Genomic DNA, 15498 nt, shown 5'->3' with positions numbered 1-15498 from the left:
TGCACTCTGATGTTGAGACTGTCACTGGGTTTTTTTCCCGTGCTCAACTCGCGGACCGAATTCTCTTCTTGTTGCAAATCGCTTACCGCATACCCTTACAAAATGCCGCTGGCCACAATTGGTCTACTGGCTGCATGCATTCCTGTTACGTTAGCTGACACTTCATTCCACACTGAAGCATTCTCCACTGTCTGGTCTTGGATATTTTTACTGGCGATAATATTCTTCTGTTCTATCGGTATAGCCCTGTTATGCTGTACTCGTCAGGCCATATCTTTACCACTCGATGATGAATTTGGTGCAGAGTTTGATGAATGGCCACTTGAACGAGAAGAAGACCTTGCTACGCTATCTGAAGACGCTCTATTGAGCTATGCACGAGCCAAAGGTAAGGAAATAGCCATCATCGGATGTTGAATTGCTCAACCGACTGACTTGCGTCCCCTAGCTTGGCAACAGCAAAATCCACCTGATTGTGTTCCAACCGATATAACTTTATCACAATACATGTCTATCCAAGAGAAAGGCATCCAAGCGTATGAATTTGAATTCCAACTAGAGTCTAACTCATTCGTAGCGGGACGAACGGAGATTCAATTTTATCATGGTGAAAGCTGCGTCCAAACCAATTTGCCATTACCAAAGAATCAAGAGGTCTATTACTGGGAAGCTAAGATGTATGAAAAACCCGGAACGACCTTGGTTTCTGTTGGTGTTGCTACCAAGCCATATCCCAACTGGAGATTGCCAGGTTTGTTTGGATCATTCATTTTTATTATTATGTTTTTAATGCAAACCAAGGGGGGTAGGAAGGATCAGCAAAGGGATAAGTAAATTGCAAGCGAGGAGACAGGGCTATATGCTCGGTCAACGGATGGTTCTAGCCACCCAATCTTATTACCGATCTTATTTACTTATAACTGTTTTTAATCAACTCAGGTTGGAATCGATACTCTGTTGGCTATTTTTCGGACTCTGGAAGAAAGTATTCCAACAGCGTATTTAATTCGAAGCCATGTGGGCTTCCATTCAACGAGGGCGATGTGATCGGTGTTGGGTATAGACATCGTACTGGCACTATCTTTTTCACTCGAAATGGCCGGAAACTGGAAGACGCCTACTCTAATCTCCACTGGAATTTGTTTCCCACCATAGGCGCCAACGGACCTTGTCAGATACATGTTAATTTAGGTCAAATGGGTAGGTTATTTGCTTTTACTGAATGTGTTTCCTGTAAGACATCCCGCTCATAAGCTGTAATAGGATTTGTGTTTGTGGAGGCAAATGTTAAGAAGTGGGGCTTGGCGCCTATACAGGGTACGATGGCACCTCCACCGGCATACGGCCTAGAAGGTGGATCTATATTACTGGCCAGCAGCACCAGCCGAAATAGAGACGACGAGGACTCGCCCCACACTTCAGCACATCTTCCTGAAAACACTCAATTTAGAGCATCAGGTAGCACGAGTGGAACGGTCCATCCACCACCATACTCTACATTTACCATTGAAGTAGACGAAGACTCAACTGCTTAATCTTTTTCAACCTGGGTCATCGGATCCTAGTCGTGCTCCTTTTCATATGAGCCTGGCGCGTGAGATTGGCTCGCTTGTTCGTATGGAATTTAAGCAGATGATGTTTTTACTTTTTGTCACATTTTGTATATATCGCTCAATTTTTTTTATTTGTTCTTGCATGCAAGTCGCACAATAAAGATATCCAGTTCAAGCTGACACGTATAATGGGTCTGGTCTGAGGTTGAATTTTGAGCACTTTTGAAAGTGCCTGCCTGCCTTGCGAACACGATAGTCCTTCTGTTATAGCAAGCAATTTAATTTGTACCATGTCAAACACAACAAGTATGTATACCACCACATTCAATGTTGCAAATATCATCAGGTTTACTCATGCGCGTATGACATGTAGCAGTGCAAGAGGAAATCAAAATCAACAAATACGATTCCACTCAGCTTAAACACACTGTGGATGATCATTTGCGAAAGGTATGCGAATCCATCACCACTTTGACCAACCCACATGCTGTCGCCTCTATTTCCGTCCTAACACCCCGCGCTTGTGCTTCCATTTTTTATTTTCTACTAGTACTTGACCAGCGACGCAAATTATGTTGAGAACCACCAACACATGGATGTCAAACTTTCTCTCGGGTACCTTTCATGCCTTTTCGCCGCCGCTGCAACGTACTACGAATGGAAGAACGGATTCCAAAAGGCAAAACCCGTCACTCTGATTTGCGTAGCATCCTACTTTGTGATCAACTTTATCGCATGGGTCTACGCCTACTTCATCGAAAAGCAAGATGTGTTTGTTGGAACCAAAGATGTAAGCCAATAGCATGGTGTGGGGGTGTTCTATAATGAAAACCAACCCCATGTTTCGTTTTGCAGGGAGCAACGCTTAAAATCTCAGCCCGTTTAGCGCGGCTCTCGGAAACCTATACGCTGGACTTCCATTTTACCGATGGCAAGAAGAAGGGAAACTACACACTGGAATCCAGCTTTGGAAAGTGGTTCAATGAGGATGGTGTTTTAGTGACTTCTGTATTGGAAGCTGATGTCAAGTCGGCCATCGAACGATCGACGATAAGCAAAGAGCAGTAGTGTATAAAAAAGATAAAATACTGCGTTTCATGTGTGTGTCTCAGCAAACGCGCGCGGAATCAAAATAACCGTTATATAAATTTTGAATTTGTCATTTTGCGACTTTCTTACAAATATTATTATAAAAAGCCTCTCTAAATCTCGAGGCCTTGCAGATAGATTTCCATACTGGCGTCCATTACTACTCGTCGAGCTTTCCACATTTACTCTTCCCTCCGAAAAAACATGTCTGAACAAGTCTATGATTACCTTGTCATTGGCGGTGGATCAGGCGGTCTTGCTTCCGCTAGACGTGCTGGAGCCATGCATAACTCCAGCGTCGCTTTGATTGAAGGCTCACCTCGTCTTGGTGGTACTTGTGTCAATGTTGGCTGTGTCCCCAAGAAGGTCATGTGGAATACTGGTAAGTGCAATGGCTATGGAACGGCAGAATTATAGCTGGCATTTAACCTCGCGGCTTCTGTAGCCTCTATTGCTGAATCCCTGCACCAGGCCAAGGAATACGGTTTTGACGTCGACGCCTCTAAGCATAGCTTCAACTGGAACATGCTCAAGCACAAGCGTGATGCGTATATCAAGCGTTTGAACGGTATCTACGAGAGAAATCTCAACAATGACAAGGTCCAATACTACAGCGGTTATGCCAGCTTTGTCAATAAGAACACTGTCAAGATTCAAGACGGTGACAAGGTCAGCGAAGTTCAAGCTAAGAAGATTCTTATCGCTGTTGGTGAGTCATTGCTTGAAGGGAGGAAACCCCCCGTGAGACACTGTTTTAGATACTAACATTGACTTTCAATGTACGTGAAAGGTGGTCATCCCATTATCCCAGATGTTCCCGGCGCTGAACTCGGTATTTCTTCCGATGGATTCTTTGATCTCGAACATCAGCCAAAGCGTGTTGCTGTTATTGGAACTGGTTATATTGGTGTTGAATTGGCTGGTATTTTCCACACCTTGGGTAGTGAAGTCACCATCTTCTCTCGCACCAAACAAATTTTGAGATCGTTCGATCCCATCATCAAGGATACCTTGCTCAAGGAGATGGAAAGCACTGGCGTCAACTTTGCTTTCGATGCTGATGTTCGTGGTTTGTCTCGAGATGGCCCAGAGGGTTCTCCTATCAAGGTTCATTACACTACTGCAGGCACTCAAGCCGAAGGTGATTTCGATTGCGTTTTGTGGGCTGTTGGAAGAATTCCCAACACCAAGATCCTTAACCTTGAAGCTGCTGGTGTAACTACCGACAAGAGAGGTCACATTGTTGTTGACGATTATCAAAACACTGCCGTCGATGGTATCTATGCACTTGGAGATGTTTGTGGCCATGCTGAGCTCACTCCTGGTAAGATGAAAGTGGACAAACAGTGTTGCTTATGATTGATTTTCATGCATTGAAACTGTTTTTTTTTTTTTTTGATGTAGTTGCTATTGCTGCTGGACGTAAGCTCTCTGACAGACTCTTTGGCCCTGAGAGCCTTCGTGATTCAAAGTTGGATTACAACAATATCCCCACTGTTGTTTTCTCTCACCCCACAGCCGGTACCATTGGATACACGGAAGAAGCTGCACGAAAGAAGTTCGGTGATGAAAATATCAAGATCTATACTTCACGCTTCACCAACATGTGGAATGCTATGCTTGAACACAAGGATCCCACCGCTTACAAGCTCGTCTGCACTGGCCCTGAAGAGAAAGTAGTTGGTATGCACATCATTGGTAGAGGCAGTGATGAAATTTTGCAAGGTTTTGCTGTCGCCATCAAGATGGGTGCTACCAAAGCCGACTTTGACTCAGCTGTCGCCATTCACCCTACCGCTTCCGAAGAGCTCGTAAGTGGCTTTTTTTTCAACTTCATTGCTCATCTTTAATGCAGTGGTGATTAATGCTGTCATATCATTTATAGGTTACCATGCGTTAAGTCCATGATCACTTCAAGACCTATCATGTAAAGAAAGAGCAAGCGTGTAAAGACCTGTATTACTTGGACGAAGGTTTTTTAGACAATGTAGTTATATGATAAATGATATTGGGAATAAACAATATTCTAGCTCTGTCTTTTTTTTAAAAAAAAAAAAAAAAAAATCTATCGTTGTCCTTGTCTACTATGAACATCGCTGGGCCTGGTGTAAATGGCTTGGTAGGTCTCTCAAATGAGATACGGGTACTAGTCTGGTGACAAAAAAAAACCTTTCGTTAGCTTCTGTAGACGGCATAAACGAGGATCATGGTATGACATCGATACCTTAGTAGCTTGTGAACCTAGCCAGGATTACAATTTCAGTCTTGGTACTGCAACAGGAGCTTATTAAAGGTACAAAAGCAAATTGTTTGCCTTTTATACTTTTTGTTTTCCTCTCTCTTTATACTATAGACCATCCGCTTTGCGACACAACCCTCTCGACATGAAATATCATCTCGAATTTGCGGTGCTGATCGCGTCCATGAGCGGCTTCATGTAATTAAATTGGCTCCAACTAGTTGTGAACTTGAATACATGACGCTAACATACCATGTTGATGCTGAGCAGGCTGGGATACGATGCTGGTGAGATAACTGACTGACACGAAACTCACCAAAATAAACGCCTAATTGCTGACCTACTATTCTAACAGGCGTGGTATCTGAGCTATTCACTTCCCCAAGATTTATGCAGACGTTTAACATTACAGAAGACAACTGGGAGATGATCAAAGGCAATATGGTTGCTATATTACAGGCTGGCTGTGCTGTTGGAGCTCTCATTTCAAATATTCCAGCAGGCAAGCATACATTTTTATTATGATGTACGACTGATTCGATAGACTAATCAGCTTCAATAGATTTATTGGGTCGAAAAAAGACGATCATGATCAGTGCTTGGATATTCATGATTGGCGGTATAATCCAGGCAGCTTGTAATACCTATGCACCATTGCTAGTGGGACGCTTTATCACAGGATGTAGGTTTATCTATGATGAAGATGACGGAAATTCGATGGGATGAATAGCCACCTGGCCATTATTTCTAATTTATTTATTTTCTTCTTACTTACCAGTTGGCATTGGTCAAGGTGCCATGGTAGCCCCATTGTAAGTGGCAAATACTTTTTTGATTTTGATTTTGATTTTAATTTTTTTTTTATTTTGCATCCACTTTTTGTTACATCTATTTTTCCTATCATTTTCATTGCAAAGTCCTCGCTATCATTTTATTACCTGATTTCATCCTCATCGCATGTGCTCAAGCAGCTGACCAACCAAAATTGCCTTCTAATATGTATATCCCCAGGTATATAGCCGAAATATCCCCAGCAGACTCTCGAGGAAGAATGGTTACTATGTTTCAGATCTTGTTAATCCATGGTTTATGTTTAAGCTTTTGGTAAGTTGCCAACAAATTGAGTGGATATAAACATATAGCGTGAACGCATGTATAGACTTACTGTGACATAACTAGGATTTGCTATGGATTCATTCGTGCGTTTCCTTCTTCTGATTGGCAATGGAGGTGGCCGTTGATCATCCAGTTGATGCCTGCATTTATCATGATTACATGTGGCTTAAACGTGATGCCAGAGTCGATACGATGGCTCATCATGAATAGTCGCTACAAACGAAGCCTGCAAATCCTATCGAAACTCCGTGATTTACCATTGAACCACCCCGATATCATTGAGGAGTTTGACCAAATCCAATATTCTGTACAACTGGAAAGAATGCAAAGATTCACTAAAGCGCAGCAAATCTTGTTCGATCCCAAAGTTCGTCGCCAGCTGATCATTGGATGCCTTCTACAATTTTTTCAGCAACTGGCATGCACAAATACAGTGGTAAGTGAAGCCAATCTCATGTAGGACGATTTTTTTTTGGTTAATTCAGTGCATTAAAACCCCATTTATTCCAAATAGAACTACTATGCACCTTCCATATTCAAAACCATTGGTATCTCTGGAGGATCTTTGGAGGCGATGGCAACAGGACTGTACGGCAACGTCAAGTTACTATTTGTCTATGTTGCCTTCTTCATTGTAGATTCTCGCATGGGAAGACGACAAGCTCTCCTTATCAGCTCCCTTATCACGGCTGTTGCTTTCAATACCCTTGGTATCCTTCTCAGCCAGTCTGATGATATTACCAACGATGCCATAGGCATTAGGCAAATTATGGCTATCTTAATGCTATACTTATTTGCTATCGGGTTTGAAATCGGTTGGGGACCGGCTGTATGGATCATTTGCAGTGAAATATACCCAGACAATATCAGAGCTGTCTGCATGTCGCTCACCACGACCATCAACTTTGTCACCCTTGCCATCATGTCCAAGGTTGGTAGCACGCAAAAGCCCCGTTTATATGTAAACTGTCATCGATCAATGATACTGCTTTATTGACGCATTTATACTTTATTTAGATGACTCCCTTAATGCTAGAACAAATAGGATGGAAAACAGAAATGGTTTTTGGAGGTATTTCCATCGGTATCGGCATATTTGTGTTTTGCTTTCTGCCTGAGACCCAAGGCCTGAGTTTGGAACATATGACAGAGGTAACTTGATCACGTTTTTTTTTTACTGGGCAGTGTTGGAAAGTGAACGGCGCTAACATCCGCCCATGTTTTATTCATTTTTCTCACTTTATGCAAAAGGCGTTCCAAGGTAACATACTAGTTTTCCGTAAAAGCGAAAGCGGAGCATCTAAGAACACCATGTCGTTAGCCTCTGCTATTGAAGCACAGTTTCCTAGAGAAAAAGCTCCGTCTGTAAGAGGATAGTGTAAAATCGTAACACATAACCCAAAATCCACCGAGTGCATCATCATTTGTCTCATTTCGTGTTTCCTTTTTTTTTTTTTTGGGCCGCCCCAACTTCTTGACTACTCTTTACCTGCTACTCTAATACTAGTCTCAACACAGTCTTTGGACAAAAAGAATATTTTATTATGATGAATCTCGACATCGTATTTCGAATCTGCAATATCATTGTAGGGTGTTTCATGATTATCGGTGGTCTTTTCACCATTTTTGCTGGAGGTAGCGATCGATGATTGATTTTGACAGTGGATATGAATCTCAGCTAAGCATCCCGCCATTTCACAGGGTTTCCAAACTTTATCAGAGGCATCTTCTGTATGCTCTTTGGTATTATGGTGTTCGGTTTTGAGTTCAGACTCCCAGCCGTCGCCGCCCAGCACGTTTCGTTCATGTTCAGCTTCTTCGGCCGTGGTATCTGTAAGTTTAAATGCTCGAAGGTTTATCAGGGTGTGGGGTAGCTGAAGCATAAACTAACCTTCCTGTGAATAGTTTACATTTTGTAAGAAACTCCTCTCCAGGGTCTTGTCATCCATCCATATGGTTTTTTGCCAAGACTATTATTGAATATGGCTTCGTGTGCGATATAACTAACCAACCTTTTTTTGTTAATAGCATAGGATGCATTATGCTCAACTATTATGCGGTTGCCATAGCGTCTGGTGTGATCGTAAGTATTTGGGAAAGTAAGAGGCGGGTAACGGACTTCGAACTAGAAAGTTTTTATTTATCATCGCTCGCTCTCCAGGTTGCCTTAGTTGGAATCGCGTTTGTGATTCTCCAGTTTGTACCGCGTGTGGAACCACCGCCTAATATGAGAAGAAAGGCATTTGACGATACTATGCAAGGCTATTACAATGATGCTCCTTCAGACTATCCCACCGGCCAACCAGGTCAGTATAACAACGCAGGCTCGGCTGGTTACTACCAACAAAATCCAACCAACCCACCCCAGCAAACTTATAACGTTGGCGGGGTTGTCTAAGTTGTAAATGAGGGGTACTCGGTATTACTTTCTCCGACCACACTGTCAAGACCTTGTGATCTCACACCAACTTCTTTGCGTGTGACATTAACCATTTTTTGACTGTTTATAAATTTGAAATTGTGTTTCCCTTTATCTTTTCTGTTATTACTATGTACATCATGAAGTGGCAGAATACTTAATCGATTAATTTTATGGTGATTTATTATACTAAAAGATTACATATTATATGATGAGAATGTTGATGGGAAATGGGTCGATATAGTTTCTTGATGGCGTCCAGGGAAGATGGGAATCGTAATGGCACCCAATTCAGTAAATGTGCCGCTTTTAGGACTTTTGCCTTTTTGACACTGTTCCTGCAAAAAACGTTTGTGGGCGCTAGCTTGGTAAAGAGTGTGGGGAACCCAGCAAACATATAAAGTTGCTATTGTTGCATCATTTCTTTCGTTTCTCTCAGTTGTTTCTTTCTCGCCATCAAGGATGAAGTATTTAGCTTTGATAGCCACTACAATTGCTTGCTTTGGAGGCTTCCTCTTCGGCTATGACACTGGTAAGGACCCTTTCTGACAGGGTTGTTGGCACCTCCATTGGCCTAACGCATTTATGTTCTATCCATCATAGGTGTTATATCTTCCGTCCTGGTTATGCCCACCTTCTTCACAGATCTTGGTATTGATCCTAAGGCTCAAGCTGCTTACGTAGCCGACGTGAAGGGTAACGTTGTTGCTCTTCTTCAAGCCGGTTGCTGTGCTGGAGCTCTTCTGATCAATGTCTTCGCCGGTACGTATACCGCCCACCCGCCTCTAATGTTGACGCAATGTCTAACCATGCCATCTTCCACATTGCAGATCGATGGGGTCGTAAATTCGCCATCGTCCTCTCTTCTATCATTTTCATCGTCGGGGGTATTCTCCAAGTGGTCGCTACTAATATGGATACAATGCTTGCTGGTCGATTCGTCGCTGGATGTGAGTACAGGTTTTGAAGGCTCGGCTATCTTTGTCTAGTCAATGTAACACATGTTCATCCCCTCTATAGTTGGTGTCGGCGCAAACTCTATGCTGGTTCCCATGTATGTTGCAGAGATTGCGCCACGCAAGCTTCGTGGAAGGTAAGCAAAGCAGCGATCGTAGCACTTACGAAGCATCCCCCGCATTGAAACTCAACTATTTTTTCCAGACTCGGTACTCTCTGGCAGTTCCTTATCGTCACTGGTATCATGGTCAGCTACTGGTGAGTTGTGCGACCGTATACCGCTATGCACTGAAGCAGGCTGTGCTAACGTAAACAATACTGTGCTTGATTTCTAGGGTTGGATATGGCTGCCTTCATAACCTTGCACCTAGCAGCACCCAATGGAAGATTCCCTTGGGTCTCCAAATTGTTCCCGGCGGTATCTTGGTTATTGGTATTCCCTTCATGCCTGAATCTCTTCGTTGGTTGGCCATCCGTGACAAAACTGAACAATGCCGCAAGACCATTGCTCGTCTTCGCGACCTTCCCGAAGATGATCCTTTGGTGACTCAGGAAATGGAAGAAATTGCCGTGGCTATTGAACTTGAAAGAGAAAGCAAGTCTGGCAGATTTACTGAGATTTTCCAGTCTGGAAACCTTCGACGTCTGTTCATTGGATGTATGCTTCAACTTTTCCAGCAATGGACGGGTACCAATGCCATCGTAAGTTACAGATTCATCCTAGACTCAATACCTTTGCCCACATGACACGTACTGATTGGCCTAATGTATAGAACTACTATGCTCCTCAAATCTTCAACTCTATTGGTTTGAGCAGTGCTGAAACTGATGTCCTTGCTACTGGTGTCTATGGTATCGTCAAGGTTGTCTTTGTTTTCGTCTCTTTCTTCATGGTTGATACCAAGCTTGGTCGTAGAAGAACGCTTATGATTGGATCTGTCATTATGTGTGCTGCTTTCTATATCCTCGGTGGCATGATTTACATGATTCTTAAGGAACCAAAGGGTAGCCCTGTTGGAGCTAAGGGCTATGTTGCCATTGTTATGGTTTATTGCTTCGCTATTGGGTAAGTTGGAGTTATGGGAAATTATGTATGCCATTTGCATATGCGCTAACCATTCTACTCTCAGATATGAATTCTCCTGGGGTCCTATTGTTTGGATTGTATGCTCTGAGATATACCCTACTCGTATTCGTGCCATGTGCTTGTCTTTGACTACCGCTATCAACTGGGCCATGAAGTATGTGCTACTTAATATTACGTAGATGACTATGCAAGTAGTAACTCATCATTTTCTTTCTTTCCATTAGCGCTACCATTGCCAAGGCAACTCCAGTCATGCTTGCAAACATCACTTATGGTACTTACTTCCTGTTCGGAAGTTTCGCTGTCGTCATGGGTGTGTTTGTCTACTTCTTCCTTCCTGAAACCCGTGGAAGAAGTCTTGAACAGATGGACGAGATCTTTGATCGTGGTATCTTGGCTTATCGTTTCGATAACAGCGTTCCCACTGAAAAACTCCGTGAGGCTGAAGAGAAGGGAGAGTTCGTTGAGTAAAATGTACCAAGAAAACCCCCTTTTTATTATTCCCCTCATCACCTCACAGAATATTCTTTTCTTTTATTTGTTAATACATAGTTATAATAGTGCACTGGAAGGCACCTTGAAATACATTTTCATGAAATGCAAAGGAACGGTTCCCAATAATTTGCTATAATGCGACTTGACTTGTTGAAAGGGCTTGAGCGCCTGTTACCAGAGCAGAGCAGAGCAGCCACTTTATAAACCAGCCACGTTTGCTCAGCTTAGTACTTGCGAAGGTTTTACCAGGTAGCTTGTGGCACTGAACATGGGTCTGTGCGCGCTCGACAATATGGTAGCTCACGAGCATCAAAATGTAAGATGGATCAAGTAGCAGTCGACCCTACATATCACCATAGATAGTCTCCAAGCCCGTGAAAAAAATGAATTGAGGCACTCTCGATTTGCATACTAATATGGATGCCCTGGTTTATATCGAACATCACCTATTCAGTCACCTTACGAAGCCTAGGCAGCTTGGCTTGCGCGGTATACCATAAGCGGCGACATTGGAAGGTTTGAAAGCGGTCAAGTGGTTAGATTGAGACAGATATGCGCAACTAAAGACGTTTACATCTAAGTTTTATAAGAATGCTTTGCTCAATGGTTACCGACAGGCTTATCAGCTTTGAGGCAGAAACGGTAAGATAAGATCGAGGAGTCTTTGAGCGACATACCTTGCTACAAATCAGCAAACAGGCTATGCGTATACTCGTTATTGCTATCAAAGCCTTTTTTATTGAAATTGATAAAGCTTTTTGTCATCACCAGTGTATTATGGCATCAGCACAGAAAAGAATTGTGGAGTTCCCTGATGTATCCTTCCTGGCGGGACAGGAAATGGCTGACCTCGACAAGCAGAGTCCAAAAAAGCTAAGATGATGTCGGGCGTAGTATTGATAAATGAATGTGCTTCATTTGGAAGAATTTGGCAAATACCCTCTTCAATGGAGATTAGTTTTACACCATCTTGAGTGTTATAGCGTATTGAGTAGGGGGCAGGCGCAGTGGCAGAGAACCGAGGACCGCAAGATAAGATGACTGCTCCAATAACTAAGATGACCGTGAATGGTTGCATATGAGACAATGAGTTTAGTCTATATTTTGAAAAGTGATTCCAATGGAAAGAAACGTAAAACGACATATTTTTATATTTTTAAGTTGCTAATCTGAAAGCAGTGATCGGCAACAGGGAGATGGGGTAAGGAGGATGAGAAGGGCGAAGGGTGAGTAGGATTTAGTTTTCCTGCTTATACAATGCAAAGGGGAGGCGCTATAATTTGAAGGTTTGAAGGCAGTCGATTGGTGATAGTGAACCAGATATGCGCAACCAAGGACGTTTGCATTTCAGGTTTTAAGAAAATTTATTTGCTTTAGGTTACCGACAGGCTCATGAATTTTGAGGTAGATATGGTAAAATAAGATAAGGTAAGGTGGAAAATTATTTAAGTAACATGCGATGCTGCAAAACAGAAAACAGGCTATGTGTATACTCGTTATTGTTATCAATGCCCTTTTTATTGAGTCTTATAAATCTTTTTGTCATAATCAGCTTACCGTAGCATTACAGACAAAAGTTGTGGTGTTCCCTTATGTGTTTTGGTGTATGAGGGCCTCAGCTGGATAACCTTGACAATCAGGGTCTGAATAAAAGATGAGTGTTCTCGGTATAGTATTGATAAGGATATCTGCTTCTTTTGGGAGATTTTGGCATTTCTCCGGTTCAAACGGGGAATGACTTGACGTCTTCAACACCTGGAGTGATATATTTTATTGTGTAAGAAACAGGAGCAGTGGCAGAGAGCCAGGGATTACAAGATAAGTTGACTGCTCCTATGGCTAAGATGAGGGTGAATGGCTGCATATCAGACGATTCACGTTGCTGTCAGCACATGTATTTGAGAAGTCAAAGGCATCCTTTTCATTATGATTTATTCGAAAGTTAACAACCTTTGAACCTACAAAAAGTGCTTCAAGAACAACACCATACAAACAACTTGCGCGTCAGAGACCGATTTCTGTCGATAGATATGACCTTCATTGTCAGCCATAAACGCCCAAACACTATCAGCACCATTGTTCTTCTGCAGAATATCCTTCATCTGCTCGAACTCGCTGAAAGGTACACGTGTATCGTTCCGTCCGTGGCTCATGAAGCAAGGGATGGTGATTTTATCGACGTTGTTGATAGGTGAGATCTTGTGGAGGAATTCTCGCATGACAGGGTCGCTTTCGTCTCCATATTCGTGACGACGATGCGCTCTTCGATGGTCGGCCGTGGTCTCTAAGAACGTCACCCAGTTTGAAATGCCACAAGTCTCGACAGCACACTTGAGACGATCGGAAAAATGAGTCATACACGCCAAGGTCATGTAACCGCCGTAGGATCTACCCATGGCGGCAATTCTCGAAGAGTCCAGGAACGGCATATCGCTGGAAATATAATCAAGTAGCGAACCGATATCTTTCACCGAGTCCTCTCGCTTGACTCCGTCGTCCGCCTCCATATAGGTTTTGCCATAACCGGACGATCCGCGGACATTGGGTGCAATGACACAGCAGTTCAGAGTATGGACGAAGTACTGAAGGTAAAGGCGAGGGTTATATGATGGCGTGTGCTGCGATGCAGGTCCTCCATGCATGTAAATGACGACGGGTAATTTATCGTCGGCATTGATGCTTTCTATGTTGACCCCATTGTACTTGGCAGGGAGGTAGACAAATGCTGGAATTTCCAGTCCATCAAAAGACTTGTAACGAACGAGTTTAGGGAATCCTACTGGGTGCTGTGTTTTGGAAGCAGAGGTTGCTTTGTAAGGCTTGAGCTGTAAGTTATCAAGGTTGACCTGATAGATGACACCAGGGGAAGCGACTGAGTCGAGGGTGAAAATCGCCAAATTGGGATCAAGCTCAGAGGTGTTCACACTGCTGATTTGCCCTTTCATGGATTCTGGAATATCCACCTTCTTTACAGTTTCGGTTGCAATATCAAAGGCATAAAGCTCATCGTAACCGTCCACTTTGGCGTCAATGAGAATCTTGGTAGCAGACACGAAGCCATGGCATGGCCATGCAATTGGTAAGATAGACTCTTTAAGAGTTGGCGTTGTGATGGGACGAGGCAGTTTGGTGTCAATACTGTATATCACGATAGATGTGTACTCTGACTTCCAATTCGTAGTCAAGTAAATAATATTGGGGTCTGTCTTGGAGAACCGTCCTAGGATCTTAATGCTAGTATTATCGTCGTCGTCAGTAGGAAGTACCACTTGCTCCATTTCGCCTGTGTTTATCTCATACAACCAAAGATCTATCTTGGATGAGGATACCGTGTTATAGATCATAAGTTTGCTATCATCATTGTTGATCTGGCCGAGAACCCATTGGCCATTTCTTTCCAAAATCATTGTTCCGTGTTCAGGCTCGTCAGCAGGACGGTTCCTTAGATGTCGCATATACAAGTCCATATCCTTGCCATTGCGAGCATTGCACATGTAGAAGAGCTTGGATTCGTCATGAGTCACTCTGATACTTCGAGACAAGGTTCCAGGAGCAGTCCAGGGCTCAAGTTGATGTGACTGATCATCAGCGGCAGGCAATAATCGGAACACCTGGAAAAACTCTTCGCCATTGGCATCAATGGTGCAAATGGCTCCGCCATCCCGGCGTTGACCATGGATATCTTCATCGTATTCGATAGGAGTAAACGTATCGATGACATTCCCTTTGCCTTTTCCAGTCAAGTAGGTAACTCGAATCGCTTCTGCATCATCGGCGGACGCGACATGGTAGATTTCTTCTGACTCACTTCCTTCGGGTCGCGTGCGATAATAGATGGCCTCGGGGTTGTTGCAACTTTTGTGAGCAAACGTGGCCATATGGCATGGTTTAGCACCTTCAAAGACACTGAAGTCTTGTATGTCTTGAGGGGAAACGTCAGGGACGTTGATGGTTTCCACACACTCGGGAATGAAACTAGAAACCATGATGGAAAAGAAAAGTGTAGAGGAAAAAGGTAGACCCATTCAAAGAACCAAAATGGTAGTTTTTTATAATTTTGCTTTTTCGGAGCTAATACATTTGCAATTCAGAACTCCATGCCTTCGGGCCATAGGACGCTCAGGTACAGCACACGACATGCATGTAACCTGATCTTGCATGACAGTTGAATCATTCAGATGAATTGCGCAATGACAACCTTTCAGGCTTGTTCAATATTTTTGTAACTCTTCTTTTTTTTTACCTTGTAGGCTGACAAGGCAATATTGTCTCCGTCGAAGACTTTTCAATTCTTCACCTATTTTTCACCCTTGTATCGCGCAAATGGAACATGCTATGATATATTATATTTAATGCAGAAGTTAAAATTTTCTTATAAAAAGTGCTTCAAGAACAGCACCATGCATACAACTTGTGCATCAGCAACGGACTTCTGTCGATAGATATGTCCTTCATTGTCAGCCATAAACGCCCAAACACTATCAGCACCATTGTTCTTCTGCAGAATATCCTTCATCTGCTCGAACTCGCTGAAAGGTACACG

General features: G+C 43.0%; 9 protein-coding genes across 9 annotated transcripts in view; 7 read left to right on the top strand and 2 right to left on the bottom strand.

Moving 5' to 3' along the window:
* The first annotated feature begins 40 nt into the window (after positions 1-40).
* On the top strand, positions 41-1735 carry K450DRAFT_216658 (uncharacterized protein). The gene is made up of 4 exons (XM_051584898.1): positions 41-388; positions 449-751; positions 940-1200; positions 1264-1735. Exons 1-4 carry the CDS (start codon positions 103-105, stop codon positions 1533-1535), a joined length of 1122 nt encoding a protein of 373 aa, XP_051449500.1. The 5' UTR covers positions 41-102; the 3' UTR covers positions 1536-1735.
* Positions 1736-1812: 77 nt separating this feature from the next.
* K450DRAFT_216653 (uncharacterized protein) lies at positions 1813-2894 on the top strand. The gene is made up of 4 exons (XM_051584897.1): positions 1813-1859; positions 1930-2003; positions 2104-2343; positions 2409-2894. The coding sequence occupies exons 1-4, from the start codon at positions 1844-1846 to the stop codon at positions 2619-2621; spliced, it is 543 nt and encodes a 180-aa protein (XP_051449499.1). The 5' UTR covers positions 1813-1843; the 3' UTR covers positions 2622-2894.
* Positions 2602-4706, top strand: K450DRAFT_216652 (uncharacterized protein). The gene is made up of 5 exons (XM_051584896.1): positions 2602-3024; positions 3088-3351; positions 3433-3966; positions 4047-4453; positions 4528-4706. The coding sequence occupies exons 1-5, from the start codon at positions 2847-2849 to the stop codon at positions 4540-4542; spliced, it is 1398 nt and encodes a 465-aa protein (XP_051449498.1). The 5' UTR covers positions 2602-2846; the 3' UTR covers positions 4543-4706.
* A 320-nt stretch (positions 4707-5026) lies between these two features.
* On the top strand, positions 5027-5406 carry K450DRAFT_267169 (uncharacterized protein; the record flags this gene model as incomplete). Its single annotated transcript, XM_051592824.1, has 3 exons — positions 5027-5079; positions 5152-5168; positions 5237-5406. The coding sequence occupies 3 exons, from the start codon at positions 5027-5029 to the stop codon at positions 5404-5406; spliced, it is 240 nt and encodes a 79-aa protein (XP_051449497.1).
* Positions 5407-6556: 1150 nt separating this feature from the next.
* On the top strand, positions 6557-7477 carry K450DRAFT_216648 (uncharacterized protein). The gene is made up of 3 exons (XM_051584895.1): positions 6557-6928; positions 7015-7149; positions 7249-7477. The coding sequence occupies exons 1-3, from the start codon at positions 6572-6574 to the stop codon at positions 7372-7374; spliced, it is 618 nt and encodes a 205-aa protein (XP_051449496.1). The 5' UTR covers positions 6557-6571; the 3' UTR covers positions 7375-7477.
* A 1-nt stretch (position 7478) lies between these two features.
* Positions 7479-8631, top strand: K450DRAFT_216641 (uncharacterized protein). Its single transcript, XM_051584894.1, has 5 exons — positions 7479-7632; positions 7699-7830; positions 7903-7912; positions 8026-8080; positions 8159-8631. The coding sequence occupies exons 1-5, from the start codon at positions 7542-7544 to the stop codon at positions 8393-8395; spliced, it is 525 nt and encodes a 174-aa protein (XP_051449495.1). The 5' UTR covers positions 7479-7541; the 3' UTR covers positions 8396-8631.
* Positions 8632-8650: 19 nt separating this feature from the next.
* Positions 8651-11033, top strand: K450DRAFT_216637 (uncharacterized protein). The gene is made up of 9 exons (XM_051584893.1): positions 8651-8948; positions 9020-9178; positions 9247-9366; positions 9437-9509; positions 9578-9631; positions 9709-10075; positions 10147-10439; positions 10504-10614; positions 10685-11033. The coding sequence occupies exons 1-9, from the start codon at positions 8879-8881 to the stop codon at positions 10929-10931; spliced, it is 1494 nt and encodes a 497-aa protein (XP_051449494.1). The 5' UTR covers positions 8651-8878; the 3' UTR covers positions 10932-11033.
* Positions 11034-11674: 641 nt separating this feature from the next.
* K450DRAFT_216633 (uncharacterized protein) lies at positions 11675-12072 on the bottom strand. Its single transcript, XM_051584892.1, has one exon. The coding sequence runs from the start codon at positions 12031-12033 to the stop codon at positions 11731-11733; it is 303 nt and encodes a 100-aa protein (XP_051449493.1). The 5' UTR covers positions 12034-12072; the 3' UTR covers positions 11675-11730.
* A 3180-nt stretch (positions 12073-15252) lies between these two features.
* K450DRAFT_194933 (uncharacterized protein) overlaps positions 15253-15498 on the bottom strand; it is a gene marked incomplete at both ends in the record, with an annotated part of 2079 nt that continues 1833 nt past the window's right edge. Inside the window, one exon of the mRNA XM_051584489.1 lies at positions 15253-15288. Within this exon, the coding sequence (XP_051449492.1) occupies positions 15253-15288 (36 nt within the window). The remainder of the gene's footprint in view (positions 15289-15498) is intronic.

This window comes from Umbelopsis ramanniana (assembly GCF_025399195.1).
Source record: "Umbelopsis ramanniana AG unplaced genomic scaffold K450scaffold_1, whole genome shotgun sequence".
NCBI classification, from domain to species: Eukaryota; Fungi; Mucoromycota; class Umbelopsidomycetes; order Umbelopsidales; family Umbelopsidaceae; genus Umbelopsis; species Umbelopsis ramanniana.
This window is presented reverse-complemented; position numbering and strand designations above follow the sequence as displayed.

Bases quoted from the DNA above. Each gene is read 5' to 3' on its own strand.
- K450DRAFT_216648 (XM_051584895.1), top strand. From the start codon at position 6,572: ATGGCAACAGGACTGTACGGCAACGTCAAGTTACTATTTGTCTATGTT. The intron at 6,929-7,014 runs GTTGGTAGCACG...TACTTTATTTAG, and splicing joins CCCTTGCCATCATGTCCAAG to ATGACTCCCTTAATGCTAGA. The intron at 7,150-7,248 runs GTAACTTGATCA...TTTATGCAAAAG, and splicing joins GTTTGGAACATATGACAGAG to GCGTTCCAAGGTAACATACT.
- K450DRAFT_216637 (XM_051584893.1), top strand. From the start codon at position 8,879: ATGAAGTATTTAGCTTTGATAGCCACTACAATTGCTTGCTTTGGAGGC. The intron at 9,367-9,436 runs GTGAGTACAGGT...TCCCCTCTATAG, and splicing joins TGGTCGATTCGTCGCTGGAT to TTGGTGTCGGCGCAAACTCT. The intron at 9,632-9,708 runs GTGAGTTGTGCG...CTTGATTTCTAG, and splicing joins GGTATCATGGTCAGCTACTG to GGTTGGATATGGCTGCCTTC.
- K450DRAFT_216653 (XM_051584897.1), top strand. The intron at 2,004-2,103 runs GTATGCGAATCC...ATTTTCTACTAG, and splicing joins TGGATGATCATTTGCGAAAG to TACTTGACCAGCGACGCAAA. The intron at 2,344-2,408 runs GTAAGCCAATAG...TTCGTTTTGCAG, and splicing joins TGTTTGTTGGAACCAAAGAT to GGAGCAACGCTTAAAATCTC.
- K450DRAFT_216658 (XM_051584898.1), top strand. From the start codon at position 103: ATGCCGCTGGCCACAATTGGTCTACTGGCTGCATGCATTCCTGTTACG. The intron at 752-939 runs GTTTGTTTGGAT...TAATCAACTCAG, and splicing joins TCCCAACTGGAGATTGCCAG to GTTGGAATCGATACTCTGTT. The intron at 1,201-1,263 runs GTAGGTTATTTG...AAGCTGTAATAG, and splicing joins TGTTAATTTAGGTCAAATGG to GATTTGTGTTTGTGGAGGCA.
- K450DRAFT_216641 (XM_051584894.1), top strand. From the start codon at position 7,542: ATGATGAATCTCGACATCGTATTTCGAATCTGCAATATCATTGTAGGG. The intron at 7,633-7,698 runs GTAGCGATCGAT...GCCATTTCACAG, and splicing joins TTTCACCATTTTTGCTGGAG to GGTTTCCAAACTTTATCAGA. The intron at 8,081-8,158 runs GTAAGTATTTGG...CTCGCTCTCCAG, and splicing joins CCATAGCGTCTGGTGTGATC to GTTGCCTTAGTTGGAATCGC.
- K450DRAFT_216652 (XM_051584896.1), top strand. From the start codon at position 2,847: ATGTCTGAACAAGTCTATGATTACCTTGTCATTGGCGGTGGATCAGGC. The intron at 3,025-3,087 runs GTAAGTGCAATG...CGGCTTCTGTAG, and splicing joins GAAGGTCATGTGGAATACTG to CCTCTATTGCTGAATCCCTG. The intron at 3,352-3,432 runs GTGAGTCATTGC...TGTACGTGAAAG, and splicing joins GAAGATTCTTATCGCTGTTG to GTGGTCATCCCATTATCCCA.
- K450DRAFT_216633 (XM_051584892.1), bottom strand. From the start codon at position 12,033: ATGCAACCATTCACGGTCATCTTAGTTATTGGAGCAGTCATCTTATCT.